General features: G+C 49.8%; 1 protein-coding gene across 12 annotated transcripts in view; it reads left to right on the top strand.

Annotated features, from left to right (window-relative positions):
- Window positions 1-20,874, top strand: part of TRAK1 (trafficking kinesin protein 1) — a 116,868-nt gene that overhangs the window by 66,344 nt on the left and 29,650 nt on the right. For all 12 annotated transcript variants that reach the window (XM_053221603.1, XM_053221597.1, XM_027040782.2 and 9 more), the window contains 5 exons: window positions 8,417-8,493; window positions 14,531-14,647; window positions 17,770-17,870; window positions 18,659-18,767; window positions 20,589-20,667. In XM_053221603.1, coding sequence (XP_053077578.1) covers window positions 8,443-8,493; window positions 14,531-14,647; window positions 17,770-17,870; window positions 18,659-18,767; window positions 20,589-20,667 — 457 coding nt within the window. In that variant the 5' untranslated portion in view covers window positions 8,417-8,442. The remainder of the gene's footprint in view (window positions 1-8,416; window positions 8,494-14,530; window positions 14,648-17,769; window positions 17,871-18,658; window positions 18,768-20,588; window positions 20,668-20,874) is intronic.

The raw sequence follows: 20,874 nt of genomic DNA, 5'->3' as shown, positions 1-20,874 counted from the left end.
AGAGGCGGCTGTACTGTCTGAGCACATTTTAGTGACGGTTCTCTAACTGAAAATAACCTAGTCTCTGTGGGGTGCACTGGTACGTTTGTGTGCCTTTTATCAGGGCTCATTCTGAAGTGGGTGATCGCTCCTCCTGAACAGTGTTGCGGTCTGAGAACCCCGCTGTGGTCTGAGGAAGGCTCAGTCAGGGATCGAGATAGCAAGACAGTGCCTCTGCAATGCCATGTCATGGGGCAGCGGTTGGGGTACAGTAAATGTAGCCCCCGAATGCTTGTTTGAGTGTCGTTCGCTAACTTAAAGCCTTGAGGTACCACCTGCTGCCATAAAATTCAGCTCTTTTAACTGGACAGTGTAATGACTTTTAGTGAATTCGCAGTTCTACAACCGTCACCATAGTTTAGTTTTATTTATTTTTATTTATTTAGTTTTTTAGAGAGCGAGGGAGAGAGAGCGCACGTGCATGCTGTAGCGAGGGAGGGACAGAGAGAGAGAGAGAGAGAGAGAGAGAGAGAGAGAGAGAGAGTCTTAAGCAGGCTCTGTGCTTAGTGTGGAGCCCAACGCAGGGCTCCATCCCACGACCCTGGGATCATGACCTGAGCCAGAATCAAGAGTCGGACACTCAACTGACTGAGCCACCCAGGTGCCCCCACCACAGTTCAGTTTTAGAACATTTGTATCCCCTCCCTGTGTGAGCTCCCTCACCCCTGTTCACACTAATCCCATCCCCACTCCCAGCCCCCGGCAGCCACTTACCTGCTCTCTAATCGGCCCGTATCGGGTACTGAATAGGAATGGGATCCTACAGAGTATGGTCTTTTGTGCCTGGCCGCTTCTGAGCATCAAGTTTTTGAGGTTCCTCCACGTTGCGGCGTGTATCAGTACTTATTTATTCATTTAGAGAAAGTTTATTTATTTAGAGAGAGAGGTGTTAGTGTGCAAGAGAGGGGGAGAGAGAGAATCCCAAGCGGGCTCTGAACCGGCAGTGCGAAGCCTGACGCGGAGCTCGATGCGACGCACGATGAAATCATGACCTGAGCTGAAATCGGGAGTCAGACCCTGAGCCACTTGACCCACCCAGGCACCCCCATGCTTCGTTCCTTTTTACACACTGCACACACATACCGCATCTCGTGTATCCGTTCACCAGTAGAGAGTCATTTGTGTGTTTCCACGTTCTGGCTTATAACAGGGAATGCTGCTGCAAACATTTGTGTACAAGCTTTGGGTGGACATAGGTTTTTATTTCTCTTGGGTAGAGGCCTAGGGGAATTTTTTTTTTTAATTTTTTTTTTTTTTTTAATTTTTTTTTTGAGAGAGAGTGAGAGTGCAGGCAGGGAAGGGGCAGAGAGAGAGGAAGACATAGAATCCGAAGCAGGCTGCAGGCTCTGAGCTGTCAGCACAGAGCCCAGCGTGGGGCTCGAATTCACGGACTGTGAGGTCGTGACCTGAGTCGGAGGCTTAATAGACTGAGCCACCCAGGCGCCCTGAGGCCCAGGGGACGGTTAAAGTCTGTGACTTCAGGCAAGTCCTGTGACTTTCAGAGCCTGAGTTTCGCTGCCAGAAAGTTCGGAGATCCATGCCTCTAGCCCACCCGCCCTGTGTCTGGCCGCGACACGCAGGGATTGCGGCCCTGCGGCTGAGTCAGAACAGCCATTCAGAGATGCCCCCCTCGTCAGAATGCTTTGCCAAGCCGCCCCGTCTGGATGACTGCTAGCCATCTTCCATGGGAAATCTTCCCAGCAGGAAGACGGGCGTTGGGGAGGAGCAGAAACTCCCCAGATGGAGGAGCAGGAGAGGGACCGTCCCTGCAGAAGGAAACGGGCACACCTGGAACCAAGCCAGACATCCGAGAGTGGTGTCATAGGGAGGGCTGAGCCGTGATGGAGCATGGGCATGGGGGCGGCGAGGAGCCGGTGTGGATGGTCCCTGGATGATTTATGTATCGAGGCTGCTGCTTGTGGGCAGTGGCAGAGCTGGTGAGGGTTTTTAAGTGGAGCATTGACAAATCAAATTCTAAAGCATGTAGACAAAGCTTTAAATAAAGGACGTTTATTCTGTAATGCCTGGAAACTTAGCAGCGGTGGTGACTCATTTAGAATTTCATGGGGATCTTTTCATCTTTGGCTTTCAGGTTCTGAACCTCCCACCCCTTGCCAGGGGCAGGGCAGAGAGTAACTAGGTATTAGGTTTACTTCCTGGAGGATCAGGGGCCAAATGTAGGGATGCTTTTTCAACTGACGGCTGCTGTTACCGGTCAGAGAGAGAGAGAGAGGGGGATAATCCACTGCTTTGTGGACCATGCTTTTCTCTGATACTTGAGTGCCAGCTTCTGTCTCCACTGGGCGTATCGAAAGTTTATTCAATATTGTATGGTTGTTATAATAAATATTACAGAAAATAAAATTTACTTTAAAAAAAAAAGCTAGTGCTAAGGTACAGAAGATAAAAGGAGAAATTACCGGGAAGGGGACTAGAATCGGGTTCTAAAAAAAAGTTGAAAAAGTGTTCTAGTTAATTAAAGAAATGACCTGTGAATAAGCTAGAACACATGGCCAAACTACCCAAAGGTGCAAATGTAATGGGCAGTCGTGAATATCTTCCCTCCTTTCATGGATGTTGGCTACTTGGTCTTAGTGTTACAAGGGAGCAGTGTCCCCTGAGGTCTTGGGATACACACACACTTATGTGTATATAGGTGTATAATTTTATATATGTGTGCATTTATGTATGTGTACACCCTCACACATATTTGTATGTGTGCAAAATATTCATTCACTTATTTGCTCCATACGTATATAAAACTGACATAGGAGAAATGTTCTCAAAATTAGGTTAAGAAATGATGAGAGCAGGGGCGCCTGGGTGGCTCAGTCAGTTAAGCGTCCAACTTCTGTTCTGGTCACCATCTTGCGGTTTGCGAGTTCGAGCCCCGCGTCGGGCTCTGTGCTCACAGCTCAGAGCCTGGAGCCTGCTTCAGATTCTGTGTCTCCCTCTCTGTCTGCCTCTCCCCTGCTCATGCTCTCTCTCTCTCTCTCAAAAATAAGTAAAAGGTAAAAAAAAAAATTAAGAAAAATGATGAGAGCTAACTGTTGACATAACGTTAGGGGAACCATTTCACCAAAATGCAGCACATAAATGGGAAGTGAGGGCTGCTGACAAGAGTTTCTCCGAGAAGTCTGATGCGGCCAAAATGTCAAGGGGGTCTTGTCAAGCCTGTTAATGTGACGAGAAGACACAGGTTCACAGGTTGTGTGCTGGGACCTTCTTGCCCTCCACTTCATCAGTCAGGCCTCCTGAGTTGTGCCTCTGGCTCCCTGCTCTGGCCGCCCTCCTGCCTGCACAGCCTCTGCCCTCTTCTTCCGCTCCTGCCCCAGGGCTGCTTCAGATGGCCACTTCCGATCTGTCCCTGGAAAACTGCACCCCCCCCCCCCCCCAGTCCCCGGCCCCATTGTTTTCTTCCCTGTGGGGATTTCTCTTGGGCCTCAGGTCTTGGGCCCCACGCCTCTCACTTGGCTGCATCTCCTTGGCATTAGGCAAGGACTCATTTCTATTCAGGGCCTGCTCTCTGTGGATACTGGGGATTTCTTGGCTGAAGATGGCTGCCAGCATTTATCCTCAGAATCGTTTTGGGCACGGTTTAATTTGCATCAAGTTTGCATTCCTGATTTTCAGCCAGAGCACCCCGCCTCCCTTCTGATCTGCACCTTCAGTTAGCTGACAACCCAGTTCGGGCCTCCCTGTCTCTGCTCAGCCGGCCCCGGGGCCTCTCATTCGAATCTGACTTCATGATTCTACCTGCCCACCCAAGGATCGGCACTCAACCCTTTTCTCACTGCAAATCGGATTCTTCCTAACCACAGTTTAGTACCTCCAGCTCCCGGGAGGGCATTCCTGCTGTGGGCTGTGCACGGCCCTCTGCCTGGCACACACATGATCCCGTGGTGACCTCAGCCGCTGTCCCCTTCGCCGGTGATTGTGCTGGGGCAGCCCCAGCGTGCTTCTGAGCTTCTGTCTCACCGGCCTGTCTTGCCCGGGGACCCTAGGCCTAGGAAGTGGAGTGCCTTTGTCCCCTCTGCCCCAGCGAGAAGCCCAGATCCTATCTTTCTGATTTACCACCCACCCTATCTTCTCTCGTAACTCTCTCAAGAAAAGAGACCACTTCTCTCCACTTTTGCAGCCACTTAGAATTTCCTTGGATTTGTCAACAGCTTTGACCACCTCCACCCCCACCTCCCACCGTTTCTCTGTGCTGGAGCCAGAATCGTTCCTGAAATACAGCTTTTTTGTAGACCCTCCCCCTTTGAGAACCCTCCAGTGGCTTCAGTTGTCCCATTATTAAAGTCCAGAGTCCTTAAAGGGACTTGCCAGGTCTCACACACCCTAGGCCCCTGCCCAGGAATGCCCTGATGGGGAACCTGCCCGTTTTCTGTGTGTCCTGGAAGGGCTAGTCTCCTGCCCTTCTCAGCACAGAGCCTGGTGCACGTTTGGTACACGTTAGTTTGACACTGTTAGAGGTGTCTAAGTGTCCACTCTATCTGCTTTGCTACTGTTGGCGTATTATACTTCTTTTTCTAGAACTTGGACCCTACTTTTACCATGTTGTTGTAGAGGTTTATGGCTGTCCTTTTCTTTTTTTTGAACATCCTTTGAGTGGAAGTGGATTGATTGCGTAGTGCTCCCTTGGTCAGAACTGGAGCCTCCATTTGGAATACTGTTCCCGTGGAGAGAGAAACAGGACCGTGGTTTACTGGACATTGAGTATCTAGAAAGCTGCTTGGAAAGTGCAGCCCGTACTTATCTTACTGTTTAAAGGCCTCACTGGCTATTTTCCCACCTCATTGTTCTCACTCCTGCCCCCCTCATTTCTTGGAAGAGGAAACCGAAGACACAATTACAGGGCTTTTCCAGGGCCTCATGACCTTGGTAGAGTGTCCTATGAAAACCTAAGCCTCGGAGTCGTGGCACCAGAGATCTTTCCCCTATACCACAGATGTTTCTTGCTCTGTTTATGCTTCCAAGAATTGTTGATTTGTGCCAGCCTCAGCCTTGACCTTGAATCCTTTATGGTTCTCCCCCTAACTTAGTTAAGACAGGAGCCAAATTGGCCTAGGTGCAGTCCTTACCTTACAACCTCATTTGCTGTGACTTCAATCGGGTCCTTAACTTCTCCCGGCAACAGTTTTCTCATCTGTGGAATAGTCACAACAGCACAAACCCTTCAGGGGTGTGGTGAGGCTTAAGGAAAAAGCTCCTTAAATCTCAGACGTAGAAGGGACTTTATAAATGTTAACTATTGCCCTTGCTGGGAATCTGTCTTCGTCTTCCTCTTGTCTTCTCCTTTGTCTTCCTCTTCATCTTCCCCCTCCCCCTTCCTCCCCTTCCCCCTCCCCCTTCCCCCCTCCTTCCTCCCTCCCCCTCCCTCCTCTGCAACCCCTTCCCCCCTCCCCCTCCTCCTTTTTTTTTTTTTTTTTTTTGAAATTCACCATTTGCTAGCTGTATGACATCAGAGGAGTTATTTAACCACTCTGGGCTTCTGGTTCCCATTTGTAAAATGGAGTTAAAGTTCTATCCTGTAGCATTTATTGATAATCCATTAGAGTAGTATTGAACATGGCCTAGCCATAGAAAGTGTGCCCAGTAAGGGTCTGATTTCTCTGCTGCTGCTGTTACTGATTTCTCTTAAAAGTTGCATCAGGGAGGATCCTAGGACCCTATAACTATAGTTGACTGTATATTTTCTGAAAAATATTTTAAGTAATTCTTTTCCTATCAGTGCATGGTCACTACAAAAACAAATTCTTTTTAAAGCACAAAAATTAAAATGTGTAATACCATCTAAATGTCAATTATTTTTATGGCTATCCTAGTTTTTTTTCTGTGTATTATGAATCAGTACATTTTCTCCCAGTTGGAATTGTATGCATTTTTAAAAACATAACTGGAACAACAGTGCACATACCTTAACAACTCAGGGTCAACAGTGGTTTTTCACTTATGCCTCTGACTTCTGAAGCTGGGAGCTGTCAAAGGCCTGGGGACTTTGGGGAGGTTTCTACCTCACCCTGTAGCCCTGACTGAATGTGAATGGTCACCCCTGCCCTCCTGTCACCATGGGGGCATGGTGACAGTATGTGCCCGACTGGTTGATGCTAGAGAAAGCCCACCATTCCAGGTTTACATCTATGGGGCCAATAGTTAAAGTACATTAAAGCTTTTTAAGATTAGCCTCAGACAAGGGCAACACGAGGGATCTTTGTGGTCGTAGATACACAAACCTACACAGGTGATAGAATTGTTAGAGCTTCGTCATTCAGGAGCACGCAAGCACACGTGCACACACAGATGAGCACCAGTTAGTCTGAGGAAATCGGAGTCAGATTCCTGGGTTTTATCAATGTCAGTGCCCTGGCTGGAATATCATTTTACCAAATGTTACCCCTGCAGGGAAACGGGGTAAAGGGTATAAGGGATCTCTGTATTATTTCTTGCATCTGCATGTGATTATCTACACGATTAACTGCAGTGACCTCAATTCAAAAAATTAGCTCACAAAATGTAAGTGTAATTTCTAATAGAATCCCGGAGAAAAAAAAGCCGCACCGAATCATGCTCTCTCGTGTTAGGGTGACATGGGGCCAGATTAGTTAAGGTGCAGCCTGGTGTAATTTTCCTCCCCAACAGCAGAGGGCGTGGTCCTCGAAGGCAAGGGGGGCACTAAGCAGGCCCCCAGTCATAATCCCGGTTTCAGCCCAGAAGCCTTTTGTGACTGCGGTGGGGGTGGGCAAGGGGGAAGGGGGTCTGTTTCCGGTCGACCAGGGAGCCGGTGAGGGGGGGGCCTCCTGCATCTTTACCCGCGTGCCCACAGCCCAGCACAGCTGTCCAGCATGAAAACTAACTCCTGTCGGGGCGTAGGAATCTTCACTTAGGGATTTTTCCTGACCCAGGGCTAAGGGAACAGTTTAGAGCAATTTGAGCCGGACTCCACCTCCATCAAATTAAACTCTGGTGTAAACCAACCCTTACAAATCCCCCTAGCCAGGCAGCTCCCCTGGAGGGGAGGAAGGAGAGTTCCTGAGGCGAGCCCCCTCCCCTGCCCCCCGCCCCCCTCAGCTCTCATCAAGTGCAGGGTGAAGGCGGCAGAGGGAGGGGCCCCGCCTCCTGGCTCCGGAAGGCCTTGCTGGTAGGATTTCAGATTTGGAGCCAGATTTCGGGGCTCCTTCAGCTAGAAAATCATTCCAACAGATCAGATTCCTCCAAGCCCATTCACGAGGCCTATCTTTACTTGGGTTTGATAAAATATTTAGAGACCTATTGCATTCCAGTCGTAGAATCTACTAGTAGTGTTAGGTTGGCTGAGTAACCCACTTAATTTCCAAATGCCTTGCTTGGGCTGCTACTGAATGTGGGTCATTGTGAGAGCTTCGCCAAGTCTTCACCAAGAATTATTTTGTAGAGTCGTCGTTATAAAGAGTTCCTATGAGGTTACTTCTTGCAAAAGTGGCAAGTTTATAATTTTTTACACTTGGGTCCTCAACCCATTTACATTCATTCCTTCCTCCCCAGAATAAAGCCTACACTACCTTCTTGGTGTTTGTTGAATCGCGAATCGATTCCCTGCCATCTATTTAAATAAAGCAACCCTGAGGTTTTTTTGCAGACTAAAGCATTCTTTCATCACATGACCTTTTTCCCCCCACAGGAGAACAAAGACGGTCAGATCTAAAGTGGCCTACATACAGCCTCTTATGACCACAGTAAATTATATATATGATGAAATATCACTCTGTGTACGTATGCGTATTTGTGTGTAGCAGTAATAGTCTTTTTGGTGTTGATTAAAGAAGAATCTACTACCCTGGTTTTCGTGGTGTAGAAACTGGTCTCCTAGCCGTAGAATTGAGGGGAGGGGAGGGGAGGAGCTTTGTCATCATGTCATTATCAGCTAAGAGTGTTATTTAATAATTGCACCACCAGTTGCTTTCTGAAGGATCCCACTCTATGTGGTTGGGTCTGTATGGTTAGTGAGGTCTACACCCTCTCGTTCTGGTAAGTCACACATTGGTGGCTGTGCTGCTGACCCACTTCCGTTTGCTGAGTTTATATGTAGCCAGACCCCTTTCCACTCCAGCGCCTCGTCCGTAGTGTCACCTCTAAGTGTGCACATGCACGTGAGTGTGCACACACACACAGACAATGTCAAACCCTTGCAGGATTGGAAGTTACCCCTCTCTCAGTCCTCCTTGGGGCTCTTCCCCGGAAATGAAATCCAGTGGTGCCCAGCACAGTGGGTTGAACACAGCAAAACCAACAACCCTTTGTGCCCGATCCACAGGCACAATTTGAGGGCCACCTGTTTTGGTGGGTCATTTGGGCCGGTTTGTGATTGTCGTTTCATTGCCACTTTTATTTTTTGCAGTTTTATGTGCTGAAAGAGTTGGCCAGATGACTAAGACGTATAATGACATAGATGCTGTCACTCGGCTTCTTGAGGAGGTAAGTGTTTCCTGGGAGGCAAAGGGCCATTTATGATTGACTGATTAAATTGATTAAAGAATACATTATTGTCTGAGTGAAGAATTACCAGAATTGGGCCCTCTCAGGGTATAATGCAATGGCTTTACTTTTTGAACTGGTAGCTATGTAAGTCTTTGTAGCTGTAACTTTGCACAAGGTATGTTAGGTTTTAAAAGGAATGTATTAAAGATATGAAATAGGACTACTTGCTAGAATAGCCAGTTTAAGATTTTTAAAATTACAAAAAAAAATTTTAATGTTTATTTTTGAGAGAGAGAGAGAGAGAGAGAATGAATGGGGTTGGGGCAGAGAGAAAGAGGGAGACACAGAATCTGAAGCAGGCTCCAGGCTCTGAGCTGTCAGCGCAGAGCCCAGTGTGGGGCTTGAACTCACAAACCGTGAGATCACGACCTGAACCGAAGTCGGACGCTTAACTGACCCAGCCAGGCACCCCAAAGTTTAAGATTTTTTAAAAACCCTTAAACTGTATTGTAATACTATATTTTAAGGGTGTCTAAAAATGTCAGAAAAATACATCATTATCCATATCTATATATTTAAAAAAAAACACTTCCATCAGGTTAAGGGAATAATATGCAGCATAGAAATAAAATCAGCATGGAAAGAAAAATATAGGAAACTTACTTAGGGTTGGATGAGTTGCTGGTATTTTAGAGACTGGTTTTCTCAGTTTCTTCTTAGCATTCCGTTGGCAGTTGAGAATCCCGGTGCTGTGCACACCTCTACAAACAGATGAGTAGCATATGTGGACCCCCATGCCTAGAACCGGCCAGAACACAGTAGGTTCTTAAAAGTGTACATTGAATAAGTGCCCGGCTTTAAATGTTACCAGGCCTTCACGGCACAGGTGCTAACTTAGACCCTCGTTTCTGCTCTGAAACTGGGATTGACTTTGGTTCATGTTCTTATTCATTAGCCCTTCTCCAGGAAAAGAGTAGAATCATGTGGGAAATGCAGAAATCATGGTTGTCATTTTCGGCCGGTCGTGGGACAAGGTTGAAACACAGGGCTGAGTGGGAGTGATGGGACCCAGAGTTTTTAGAGGCGTCTTTTTACCCCGCTTTTTTTTTTATTAAAAAAAAATTTTTTTTAACATTTATTTTTGAGAGAGAGCGCGGAGGAGGGGCAGAGAGAGGGAGACACAGAATCTGAAGCAGGATCCAGGCTCTGAGCTGTCAGCACAGAGGCCAACACAGGGCTCAAACTCACAGACCGTGAGATCATGACCTGAGCTGAAGTCGGATGCTTAACCGACTGAACCACCTAGGCGCCTCATTTACCCCATTTTTTATGTCTCTCTTCCCCTGTGTTTATTCCCATCTGCATATCCAGTTTTCTCATAACTGCTCCGAAGCCTGGACTCTGAATTCACCCCTGAGTTTCTCAGGGCTCACCTGCCCAGCAGCTCGTTCCCCCCCCCTTCTCCCGCAGTTGGTCCCCCACTAGTGGAGCCAGATGTGTTGAGTGTGGGCAGGAGCTGAGACCACTTGGCCACCTGCATGTCACAGCGGTTACCAACTTCTCAGGCCCAAGCAAGTGATGCTAGGTTTTGGGCTCTGTGACAAGGCCTTCTGGTGGCAAGTGGCTGGCATTAGGCACTTGGGGGCCAGCTTGGTTGGCAGTACTGACTTTTTATTCTTTATTTTTTTTGTTTATTTATATTTGAGAGAGGGAGAGAGAGAATGAACACGAATGGGGGAAGGGCAGAGAGAGAGGGAGACACAGAATTGGAAGCAGGCTCACAGCCCAGAGCCCGATGTGGGGCTCAAACTCCTGAACCTCAAGAGAAGACCTGAGTTGAAGTTGGACACGTAACTGAGCCACCCAGGCGCCCCATAATTTTTTGTAGCGTTTATTTTATGTTTGAGAGGGAGCACAAGTGGGGGAGGGACAGAGAGAGAAGGGGACAGGGATCCAAAGCAGGCTGTGTGCTGACAGCACAGAGCCCGATACGGGGCTCAAACTCACGAACTGTGAGATCATTACCTGATCCAAGGTCGGACGCTCAACTGACAGCCATCCAGGTGCCCTGGCACCACTGGCTTTTGAAAATGGTTCATCACAGAACCTTTCCCACTGTGTCCATCAACACCCCCCCCCCCCCCACTGTCGTGCCATGCTGTCAGCTGTCAGGACCTCCTTGTGTTTCCAGCATCCGCCCCTCACCCCCCACCGTTAGCCATCCGGTCTTCTCAGGGGGCTACGTCTGGACCTTTCTTTTCGTTCCAAGGCCACTCCGCTCCACCGGCCCCCAGAGCCTCAGCGGTGAGGTTTTGTTTTTCTCTGCGGCTGCCCCCATCCCAAGCCTGCCGACCACTTTGCCCCACCCCCCACACTTAGAGACACTTAGGAGACCTCACTGTGGTATCCAAAAGCCACCTACGGACCACATTCTGAAACCCCTTCTAACTTGTCGCCAGGGACCTGCCCCATCTTTCCCTGGCTCATGGGGACCTGTGAAGCCGTCCGTCACCACGGCCCCAGGTGGTCTGTACACGGCCCGCCTCCCCACCCCCCCATGAGCCCCGTGAGCACAGGAGTCATCTTGCAGCTCCCTCCGTTTTGTTTCGTATTTTTTCTGGGATGCTGCCTCTGTGAGTGCCCACTGCGTGCAGTTCTTGGCTCCTGCCAGGCGTGAGCTGGAGTGCCACGTGATCCCCCCACAGGGCGAGATTTGTCTCCCCTTGTCTGGGGCTTGCTTCCGAAGAGGCCGGGGACCACAGCCCTTCGTGCGGATACCGGATACTGGGTGTCAGTAGTTCCCCTCCCCCAGCCCGTCTCCTGCCGTCGTCCTTTTAAAAAGCCGAGTTGTTGGAAAGAAGGCTTGTGGGGCGCTTTCCTCAGGTGGCTCTCTTGTGCCTTGTCTGTTTTATTTTTAGCAGCTCACCATGGCAGTGGGCTGGGTGTCTCTGTTATATTCATAATGCCGTTCTTGTCCTGATAAGAGCCACATCTGAGTCACCGCCTTTCCTTGGAACTAGGTGGTTCCCGGGTTAAAGTCTCCCGGCCTCGGTCACGTGACAATTGTACCGTGCTCGGCTTGGCTTTGGTTCCCTTTCCTCTGATCGTCTGCTTTGGTTTGCAGGCCTGCCATCCGCAGGCAGGGTGCCGGGGAGGGAGGCGGCGGGGTGTGCACGGGATGCCAGAGCACAGCCCGTCGGCAGGGGGGCGGAGGGGAGCTCTTGCTTCGCCTCCACGGGAAAGAGGATTCCGCAGCTTGCGTTGGCATCCTGCCGCTGGAGTTACCTTTTGGAGAGGGCTGTTCTGAGGGTCCCTTAGTCATGCGTTTTATCCTGAGATCGGTGAATGAGATGAGTCAGCTGCTCAGTGTGGGAGGCTTGTTGCTCTCCATCCCGAGGGCTGTGTCAGACAGCACGAGTGCCACGGGCAAAAGGGGCTGAGCCACGTCACAATCCTTTTCGGCAAAGCACAGGCAATTGGAATGAGCTCCAGGTGGCTGCATTTCCCGAGGAAGGAAGGAACCGGCTCTCTTCACTGTTGATTTCCAAGGGCCTAAATGATTTATTTGCAACCTGTCGTTCTCACTGTCGTTTAGCCCAGTGGTCATAGCCTAGATGTTTTCCTGTTTTTAGAAGTAAACACTTACCGTATGTCGGCGGGTTGTAATAAATAGGAGTGCTTTCATTCCTTTGGTTCTCCGGAAGAAACCCAACCCGTCTGTCCCCTTAGGAAGGAAAACACAGCTCTACTACAGTAAGTTTTTACCTATTGTAACTTTTAGATGAACTACCTTTAGATAACTTTTAAGTAGTCTCTACACCCAACGTGGGGCTTGACCCTACAACCCGGAGATCGAGTCCCTTGCTCTAGCGACTGAGCCAGCCAGGCACCCTCCCTTAGATAACCTTTAGGCACCATGTAACTTGTTTAATTTTTTCATTTCATCCATAAATATTTTTACCACTACTTTTTGTCTTTTTTTTTTTTTTTTCCCAGCAGAGAGTTTTTATGTTACTCTAAAGATGAGATCTTTGGTGTAGATGAGGGGAGGGCCGCCCAGCTGCAGGGCAGGGAGGCCCCCGGGTCTGAGGTTTGCCGTGTAATGGCGGAGGGCGAGGGGCTTCATTGGGCGCACAGCTCATTGGTTTTTCTTCCCCTGCTTGTTGCCCTTGAGCTCTGGCCTCTGTGTGCCGTGGGAAGCCCTCGCCGTCCTTCGGGTGCTCCAGCTGGCCTTGCCCAGCGGACCTCCATGATGACCATTTTTGCTCGATTTGTGTGCCGTGGGGTCTGCCCACAGGACGTGGCCCCAGGCGTACAGAATGCTTGTGCTTGTTGGAACTCAGCACGGTCCACGCCGGGATGGACGCGTGGTGACAGCACAGCGGCCAATGGGCGTGAAGTGCTAGCTGGGTATTCAGCGTGAGAGCTTGTTCCGGTGGACGGATTTAGTAGACTTGCGTTACGTTCGCGGAGACCATGCTTCCAAATGGACACTGGTACTCCAGTTTTAACCGAGTTTTAGCCGGCTGAAACTGCCTGAGTCGGCCTGGAGAGCTAGGTTCCCTCCCGCAGTCCCTTGAGGTCCTTTCCCCCAGGGACCAGATGAGCACACCTGTGGAGCTAGGGACCCTCCTTGGAAGACGCTGTAACCAGCGTGGGTAAGTCCACAGAGAGGAGTGTCTCAGCTCATTGGGCAGCTCATTGTGCAGCTCATTGGGCTGGTCCCTTTTGTTCCTTGGCAGGCACAGGAGGAGGCACGAATTGTGGGAATAAGTTGGACGTATCTGTGGCCCTTGATGTGACACCCAGCTGGCTTCTGGGGCAGTTGCAGGTTTTAGGACTGCGAAGACCAAGGGGAGAGGGACCACCATCTGTGCAAGAGAGAGTGTCAGATCCGGAGTTCTCCCAGACCGTACTTTGACCTCCAGCGCTTGCCTCATATTTCAGTGAAACTCCCATGAGAAGCAGGGCAGGTGTGCTGCTGATGCACAGAATAATTTGGTGCAGATGTTAGAAGTAAAAGCTGCCTTTGTTTTCCTTTTTTTTTTTTTTAAATATCGTTCACCTCTGAATCATAATGCTAGAAGACTTTTCCAAAGGTAACCCCATCTCCCCTCGCCATCTAAGATGAGAGAACAGATGAGGGAATTGGGTCCCGAGGATGTTCCGGCAGAACCCGACCTCTTACAGTCATGGAGAAGGGTTTGCCCGGAGCAGTTAAACTCGACCAGTACCCACCTGGTAAGAAATGCACCTTAGGTTGTGACTTGATACTCACCTACATAAATACGTGACAAGCAAAAGCGTAAACATGAATTAATACCCTTATCACGTGGAATTCACTTTGGTGTTTCAAGTTTGTGCCGTTGAATTTCATTTAAAACAAAATAGCAGTTGCCATTACAAAAATGATTCTCCACCTACTGACAGTTTATAAAAAGCTAATCTGGAGTCTCCCTGATCTTTGTTAAGTGGAAGCTGTTGGCCTGAGGCCATGTACGCATTTGCCTTTGCCACCTGTTCAGATGGGGCACCAATCAGGAGATAATAGGCTTTTGGTTCAGTTTTATAAGGAAAGTAGTCCTGTCGAGAATGGGAGTTGAACTTACCCGTTAAGTAAGTTACCTGAAGTTATTTGTTACAACTTTCTTAACACCTCCGGTGTCTGCCTCTTTACTGATGGCACCTCCCTGAGGAAACTTAGGGACCGGCTTTTTAAGGATTTCACAAATACCAAAGCTGCTGCAGAGAAATGTTTTCGGAAGCATGTTTCTCTGTTAGGAACAGAGACTTGTTTTCCTGGGATTTTAAGGGTCTCTCCTATTGCCCGAGGTCTGCGTAGCTCTTGCGCGTTATGTGGGCAGAGCGCCCCCCTTCTCTGAACAGGTATCGAATGCTGGTATGCGGATGGCGAGTGATTCATTCCTTTGTCATTTCTAAATGCCCTATTTTCCTCAGTTGACATGCAGCACCCTTGGCTTCTTCAGGAAGCGCAGGTGTTTTGAACGTCTGTTCTCACTCTTGCCTTTCATAGAAAGAGCGGGATTTAGAACTGGCTGCTCGGATCGGCCAGTCGTTGTTGAAGAAGAACAAGACACTAACGGAGAGGAACGAGCTTCTGGAAGAGCAAGTGGAACACATCAGGGAGGAGGTGAGGAGCTGTGGCGAAGGCCAGGCTGGGTGGGCTCGGGCGGGCTCGGGCTCAGGCCCCCTAGACCTGCCTGCTCCGAAGTGGCCACCTGGAGGCAGAAAGCCACCTTCCCGCTGCGCCTTCTGTTCATGACCCTCCTTTGGACAGTGTGGACGGCACCAGCTGGGTAGGAACAGCCCTCATGGTCCCCGTCTCCCAAGAGTCCGCATCCTCCATAGGCTGGGAAAGACCCTCAGCACGTGGAGTGCACACGGGCTAAGACGGCAGTGAGCAGGGGGTCCTGAGGGGGGTGGGCATGGGCAGGCTGGCGGGGAGCCCAGTCAGGAGGAGGCCAGCCTGTGCTGCAGAGGAGGCCAGTGATTGCACAGTCTTCCTTACGATATAATTTCATGTTTGTAAAACAGACCCAAAAAATAGCCTGTTGTTGTCATGATAGAAACCCTGTCATTTCCATGATACAAATCTTGGCGAAAGAGTATCAGTGGTCAGGGGTAGGGGGTAGAGTAGGTTTATCTTAAGGGACTCGAGTTTCAGAGGAGTACCACTGGTTTCCTGGAAGGTCATGGTGTGGGCAGGAGGAGGCAAGTTCTGCAGAGTCAGATGGTGTCGCAAGGCTTAGGAGTTAGAGTCGGGCCCTACTTTGTACCTTTTTTTAAATTTTATTTTTTTAATGTTTGTTTGTTTATTTTTGAGAGAGAGAGAGAGCACAAGCGAGGGAGGGGCGGCGAGAAAGGGAGACACAGAATCCAAAGCAGGCTCCCTGGTCCAAGCTGTTAAGTGCAGAGCCTGAAGCGGGGCTCGAGCTCACAAACCATGAAATCATGACCTGAGCCAAAGTCGGACACTCAACCAACTGAGTCACCCAGGCGCCCCTGTAGTTTCTTTTCCATTATCCTGTTCTTTTAATTTGGAATTTTAGCCGTGAGGACTTTCATTTGATACTCTTCTTCTCCTGGTGTCTTCTCCCTTTTTTTTTTTTTTTTTTTTTTTACTTTTTTTAATGTTTATTTTTGAGAGAGAGACAAAGTGTGAGCAGGGGAGGCACAGACAGAGAGGGTGACACAGAATCTGAAGCAGGCTCTAGGCTCTGAGCTGTCAGCATAGAGCCTGACACAGGGCTCAAACTCACAAATTGTCAGGTCATGACCTGAGCTGAAGTTGGACGCTTAACCTACTGAGTCACCCAGCCACCCCTGTTTTTGTTTTTTTGTTTTTTAAACATGTATTTATTTTTGAGAGAGAGATTCCCAAGCAGGCTCAGAAACGTTAGCGCGGAGCCCAACATGGGGCTCGAACCCAAGAATTGTGAGATCATGACCTGAGCTGAAATCAGGAGTCAGCCATTTAACCGACTGAACCACCCAGGCACCTCTCTTCTCCCTTATTTTCTATCAGAAACTTTCTAAGTGGGAAGGGATGCCCTTACTTGTGTCTCTTAGATGCATTCAGACCTTTTCCTCATTAAAGCTGTTCCCAGCTATTGTTGTCTGGGTTTAATAATTGTTTTCATATGATGAAATAGATCTGCATCTTTTGAAAGACAATAAGGTCAAATGTGGTTGTGTTTTGGAGAAGTAAAGTTGACCCCTGCTTTCCTTGCCCCCTGCTTTCCTTGCCCCCAATGGTCATGGCCTGACTTTCCCTTCCCTCAGGCATTAAAGCATTCCAGGTCAGCCTCGTCTTTTTTCTTTTTTTTTTTTTTAAATCTTATTTATTTTTGAGAGAGAAACAGAGCATGAGAAGGGGAGTGGCAGAGAGAGGGAGACACAGAACGTGAAGCAGGCTCCAGGCTCTGAGCTGTCAGCACAGAGCCCGAGGCGGGGCTCGAACCCACAAACCGCGAGATCATGACCTGAGCTGAAGTCGGATGCTTAACCGACTGAGCCACCCAGGCGCCCCTCAGCCTGGTCTTCTGAGCAGAGGAACGTGTTGCCCAGGACCCAGTAAATGGTCAACCATTGCCCCTCACGTGCTGCTTCCCCATGCACCTGCCCTTGTGTTGGGGCTTCCTCGCCTCACACTAATGGCATGCAACTCTTGGGAAGTGGAAATACCTCTTTTTCCTTGGAAAAGCTTTGAATTTGAAAGCTGTGATATGTTCCCCTTTGGCATATTATTAAATTGTCAGTCTAGATATTGAAACTAAAGCTTTTGTGCACATAAAGTCTGCTTCTCCATGGAAGTCATAAACACTCGGTTGTGTAGGAAAGCCAAAATAAACCACGGACCCCAAATCAGATTAGAAACCAGAAAGAATGAAAACTTTGTTCTAATTTTTGCTTACAGCGGTAGCTCCCTGTTCCTCCGTACTGAGTGGTAAACGGGCAGTGAAAACTTTTATGGCACAGGTTTGTTTATTTTAGACGTCAAGTATAAATCAGGTGATTTGCAACAGCTGCCTTAGCAGTAATCAGTGTGGCCACTTCCTGATGTCTGCCTCTGTTCTCTCTGTGTCTGAAATTGCTATCTTGTGATCCTTGAGTACAGAGCAAGGCCTGGCCAAGCTTGGCTGGGAGCCCTGTGAGGGTGTAGCAGTCACAGGGTGGGGCTGTGAGGGGTGACAAGCTGTTTGTAGCTGCCCACCCAGAGCTGGCATCGCCAGGGTCCTGGTCCGCGGTGGCATTCTGTTTCAGCAGAAGTGAATGGCCTCTTTTTTTTCATTTGGTAACAGGATCTTTTTCTCTGGCCGTTTGCCCAGCCGATCATCTGGCTACTTGCAAAACCCATATGCTGCCTTGCCCCCCTTCCCCAAATACCATTCTGGAACCTTCTAGTCCCCTCTCACCTCATCTCTGAACCAAAGTAAAAATTATAAATTTAGGCAGAGGGCTTTCTGTCCAAAAAATAACGGACTGTATTTTTCTTAAATGGAGTCAAATGCAGTCTCTTTTCTTTGTCGAGCACAGCATCAATTACACGCGTTCACTTTTGGTAAGGAACGAAATGTTGTCCCCCCAGCAGCAAGTGCTGGAACGTGACGGGGGCATTGTCAGTGCTTGGGGATGAATGTGAGCCCCCGCCGTGTCTGTGCAGGTGTCCCAGCTCCGGCATGAGCTGTCCCCCGCCATGTCTGTGCAGGTGTCCCAGCTCCGGCATGAGCTGTCCCCCCCGTGTCTGTGCAGGTGTCCCAGCTCCGGCATGAGCTGTCCATGAAGGATGAGTTGCTGCAATTCTACGCCAGTGCTGCAGAGGACAGCGAGCCCGAGTCCGTGTGCTCCACCCCGTAAGTCCCTGCGGCCGGGGCACAGGCAGCTGGCTGTTGCCAGGGTCTCTGGACTTGCCTCGGCAGGGTCGCCTCACCGGCCGTGAAGGTCAGCCACTCCCAGCCTTCCCCAGACCGAGCATCTCCTCGTGCCTCAAACACATTGATTGTGCTATTTCAGCGGGACATTTAGCAGTTTTGATTGATCTGGCCTGGCCATGGGCCCGGCAGGTGGGTTCTGGAACCAGAGATGCCATGGTGGGCCCCTGGGGCAGAAGGTGTGAGGCCTTCTCTGGGGGTCAGCAGAGCCTCATGTTAGGAGCACTACCTCTCGAGCCCAGTGGCCCGAGTTCAGACCTTGGCTCTGTGGTTTTACTAGCTGTGTGCTCTTGGCCAAGTTACTTAAGCACTCTGCTCGTTTCTGCATTTGTAAAATGGAGAGACTGATAGTCCTTATAGGGTTATGAGTGTACAAGTAGAGTACTTAAAACTGTTCTAGGCACATTAGGAGTGCGTTACAAATATTAAATAGACTTCCAGGCATCCAGAACTGTGTAGGCTTTGAGCAGTTGATCCTGCTGACTTCTGAGGCCATGTGGCAAATGCCAGTGATGGACAGAGGGTTGGGATGTGGGTCCTGAGGGTGGCGAGTCTGTGAGCCGACGGGTGCTGTTTTCCTGGGGGGGTCACTGTCACACCTGCATGTTTCATGATCACTCGATGGAAGAGTCCCCCGAGGTTCCCTGGGTTTGCCAGGTTGCAGGGAACAAACGTCTCTCCCCAGAGCGAGCCCGTGCTCTCTCCCCCAGGTTGAAGAGGAATGAGTCATCCTCCAACGTGCAGAACTACTTTCATCTGGATTCTCTTCAGAAGAAGCTGAAGGACCTTGAGGAGGAGAACGTCGTGCTCCGATCCGAGGTGAAGCGTGCTCCCTGCCCCCGTCCCCGCTGGATGGTGGTGGCCCCTTGGCCTCAGGTGGCCGGAGCCGCCGTGGCTACAGCACCATTCTCAGAGGCAACAGTCTGTGGGAGAGTCGCCTGCGCTCAGCTCCCAGCTGCACCCAGCGCTTGTCAGGCGAGCCACGTCTGTGTGCTGGCCATTGGCCTCTGGGGAGCACACGCCCATCCGGGTGGGATCCTCAGGGTGGGTGACAGTGGTGGGCCCCTCCTCCTTCAGCCTAGGGCAGGGGTCCCTCGGTAGCGGGGGCAGGGGGTCTCTCCATGGTGTCCTCCAGCTCTGGCATGGAAATGTGGAAGCCCAGGGTGAAAGCCTCATTTCCAGGTTGCCGCAGGTCAGATATGCTCTAAGGAAATAGCACATGAGGACTTGGAGACCTATTTCCTAGACAATTAAAAAGGTAGAGCCAAGGCCACTTGGGAACTCATGCTTTTGAGTATTTCTGACTGGCTAGTCATTGTGCCAGACACTTTGCCTGTGTTCTTTTTTTCAAGTTTCACTGCAAGGCTGGAAGCTCCTCGTTTACAGCCAGAAAACCGGGACCCAGGCAGCGGAGTGTTTGATTTGCTACCATGGTGCAAGATAGTGAATGACAAAGCCAGGATTTGTGAGGCTCTGTGATTCTGAACCTCCCGTTACTTCCCTTCACCCACTGCCCCTACCTGGAAACACTGAGGCATGCAAGTTTGGTACTTTTTGTCCTAATTCAGTGAGTTTATGCTCTGTGGCCAGAGGTATGGCTAGTCGAGTTAGGGCTGCAAGCCCACCTTAGCTGGCCCAGGGGTCCCTGAAACCCCTCCAGTAGGGCCTTGAACTTACTCACATGTTGGACAGAGCTTCATGTCTTGGCTGAACAGGGCTAATCATGAGGAAGGTGATGTTCTCTTAGACCTTAGGTCTTCTAGTCCTCATTTACTGGTGGGTAATACAAGCCCAGAGAGACCAAAGAGGGTTGTCCAAGCTTTCTCTGCCAGCCAGTGGCTGAGCCAGGACTGCTGCCCAGAGTTTTCCATTCTAGTGGCTGCCCCAGGTAAATGCTCCAGTCCTGGACACACAGCAGTTCAGCTGTCAGAATGCCCACCTAAAGCAAGAGGGAATCCGATCCCAGCCACAGATTCCATCTCAGTTCAGGAGTATAGTGTCTCCCTGGGATCTGGAGGCTCAGAGATACCTTCTTTCTACCTGGGATATTTTCATCAAACCTTCGGATCTCTCTTTTCCCACATTTTCACCCTGGAGCAGGTTCTCCTGAGTCCTGTCTCTCAGGTCTCTGAATGTTGGTGCTTTCCTATTGTACCTGGTTTTTACTAAGCTGAATATAATAACTGTAACTCCAAGTCAGACCTCACAGGAAGGTGCCTCACATAAAACAAGTGTGAGCCATTCTTGTGGTCATCCTTAGAATGCCCGTGGTAGACAGAGCTGGGTCCTAGATACTGTTGGGGTCACAAAGGGGTCTGTGTCTGCGGTCTGGGACAGACGCAAACGAATAGACAGACATTGATACAAGGATGGCTCCTGTAGCACGCATATTGCTTTGTGTGGCGCCCTCTGGTGGTACACCGTTTTCATCTCTTCAGCTTTGAACATCCGATTCCTTAACTAACTAAGCAGGGCATTCTGATGGACTTTCTGGATTTGAGGGTATAATGGATCACAGATGGGGAGATGGTCAAAGGCAGCATCCCAGACCCAGGTTCATCCTTGCTCTATGCCTCGGCCTTGCCCGCCCCACCAGTCCAGATGTGAATGTGGGGCCTCTGACATGACCCTTGTCCACAGGCCTGCCAGCTAAAGACGGAGACCATCACCTACGAAGAGAAGGAACAGCAGCTGGTCAACGACTGTGTGAAGGAGCTGAGTATGTCCTGGCCCTCGTGCTCCTCCCCTACCCCCTCTTTTTATTTTCTGCATCATTGTGACTAGACAGATTTGCATCACCCTTGAGAAAGTACAATCTCCCTGGCCAGCTTGGGTTCAGTAACATTTTTCTGAAAACTAGAGGCACCCCTCACTCTGATTCATGAGAAATTGGTTGCTAGGTTGTCATCCACGCACTGTCTTAATT

The sequence above is a fragment of the Acinonyx jubatus genome, chromosome C2 (genome assembly GCF_027475565.1).
Source record: "Acinonyx jubatus isolate Ajub_Pintada_27869175 chromosome C2, VMU_Ajub_asm_v1.0, whole genome shotgun sequence".
Lineage (NCBI taxonomy): Eukaryota > Metazoa > Chordata > Mammalia > Carnivora > Felidae > Acinonyx > Acinonyx jubatus.
Note: the sequence above shows the minus strand (reverse complement) of the source record. Positions and strands in the feature narration are given on the sequence as shown.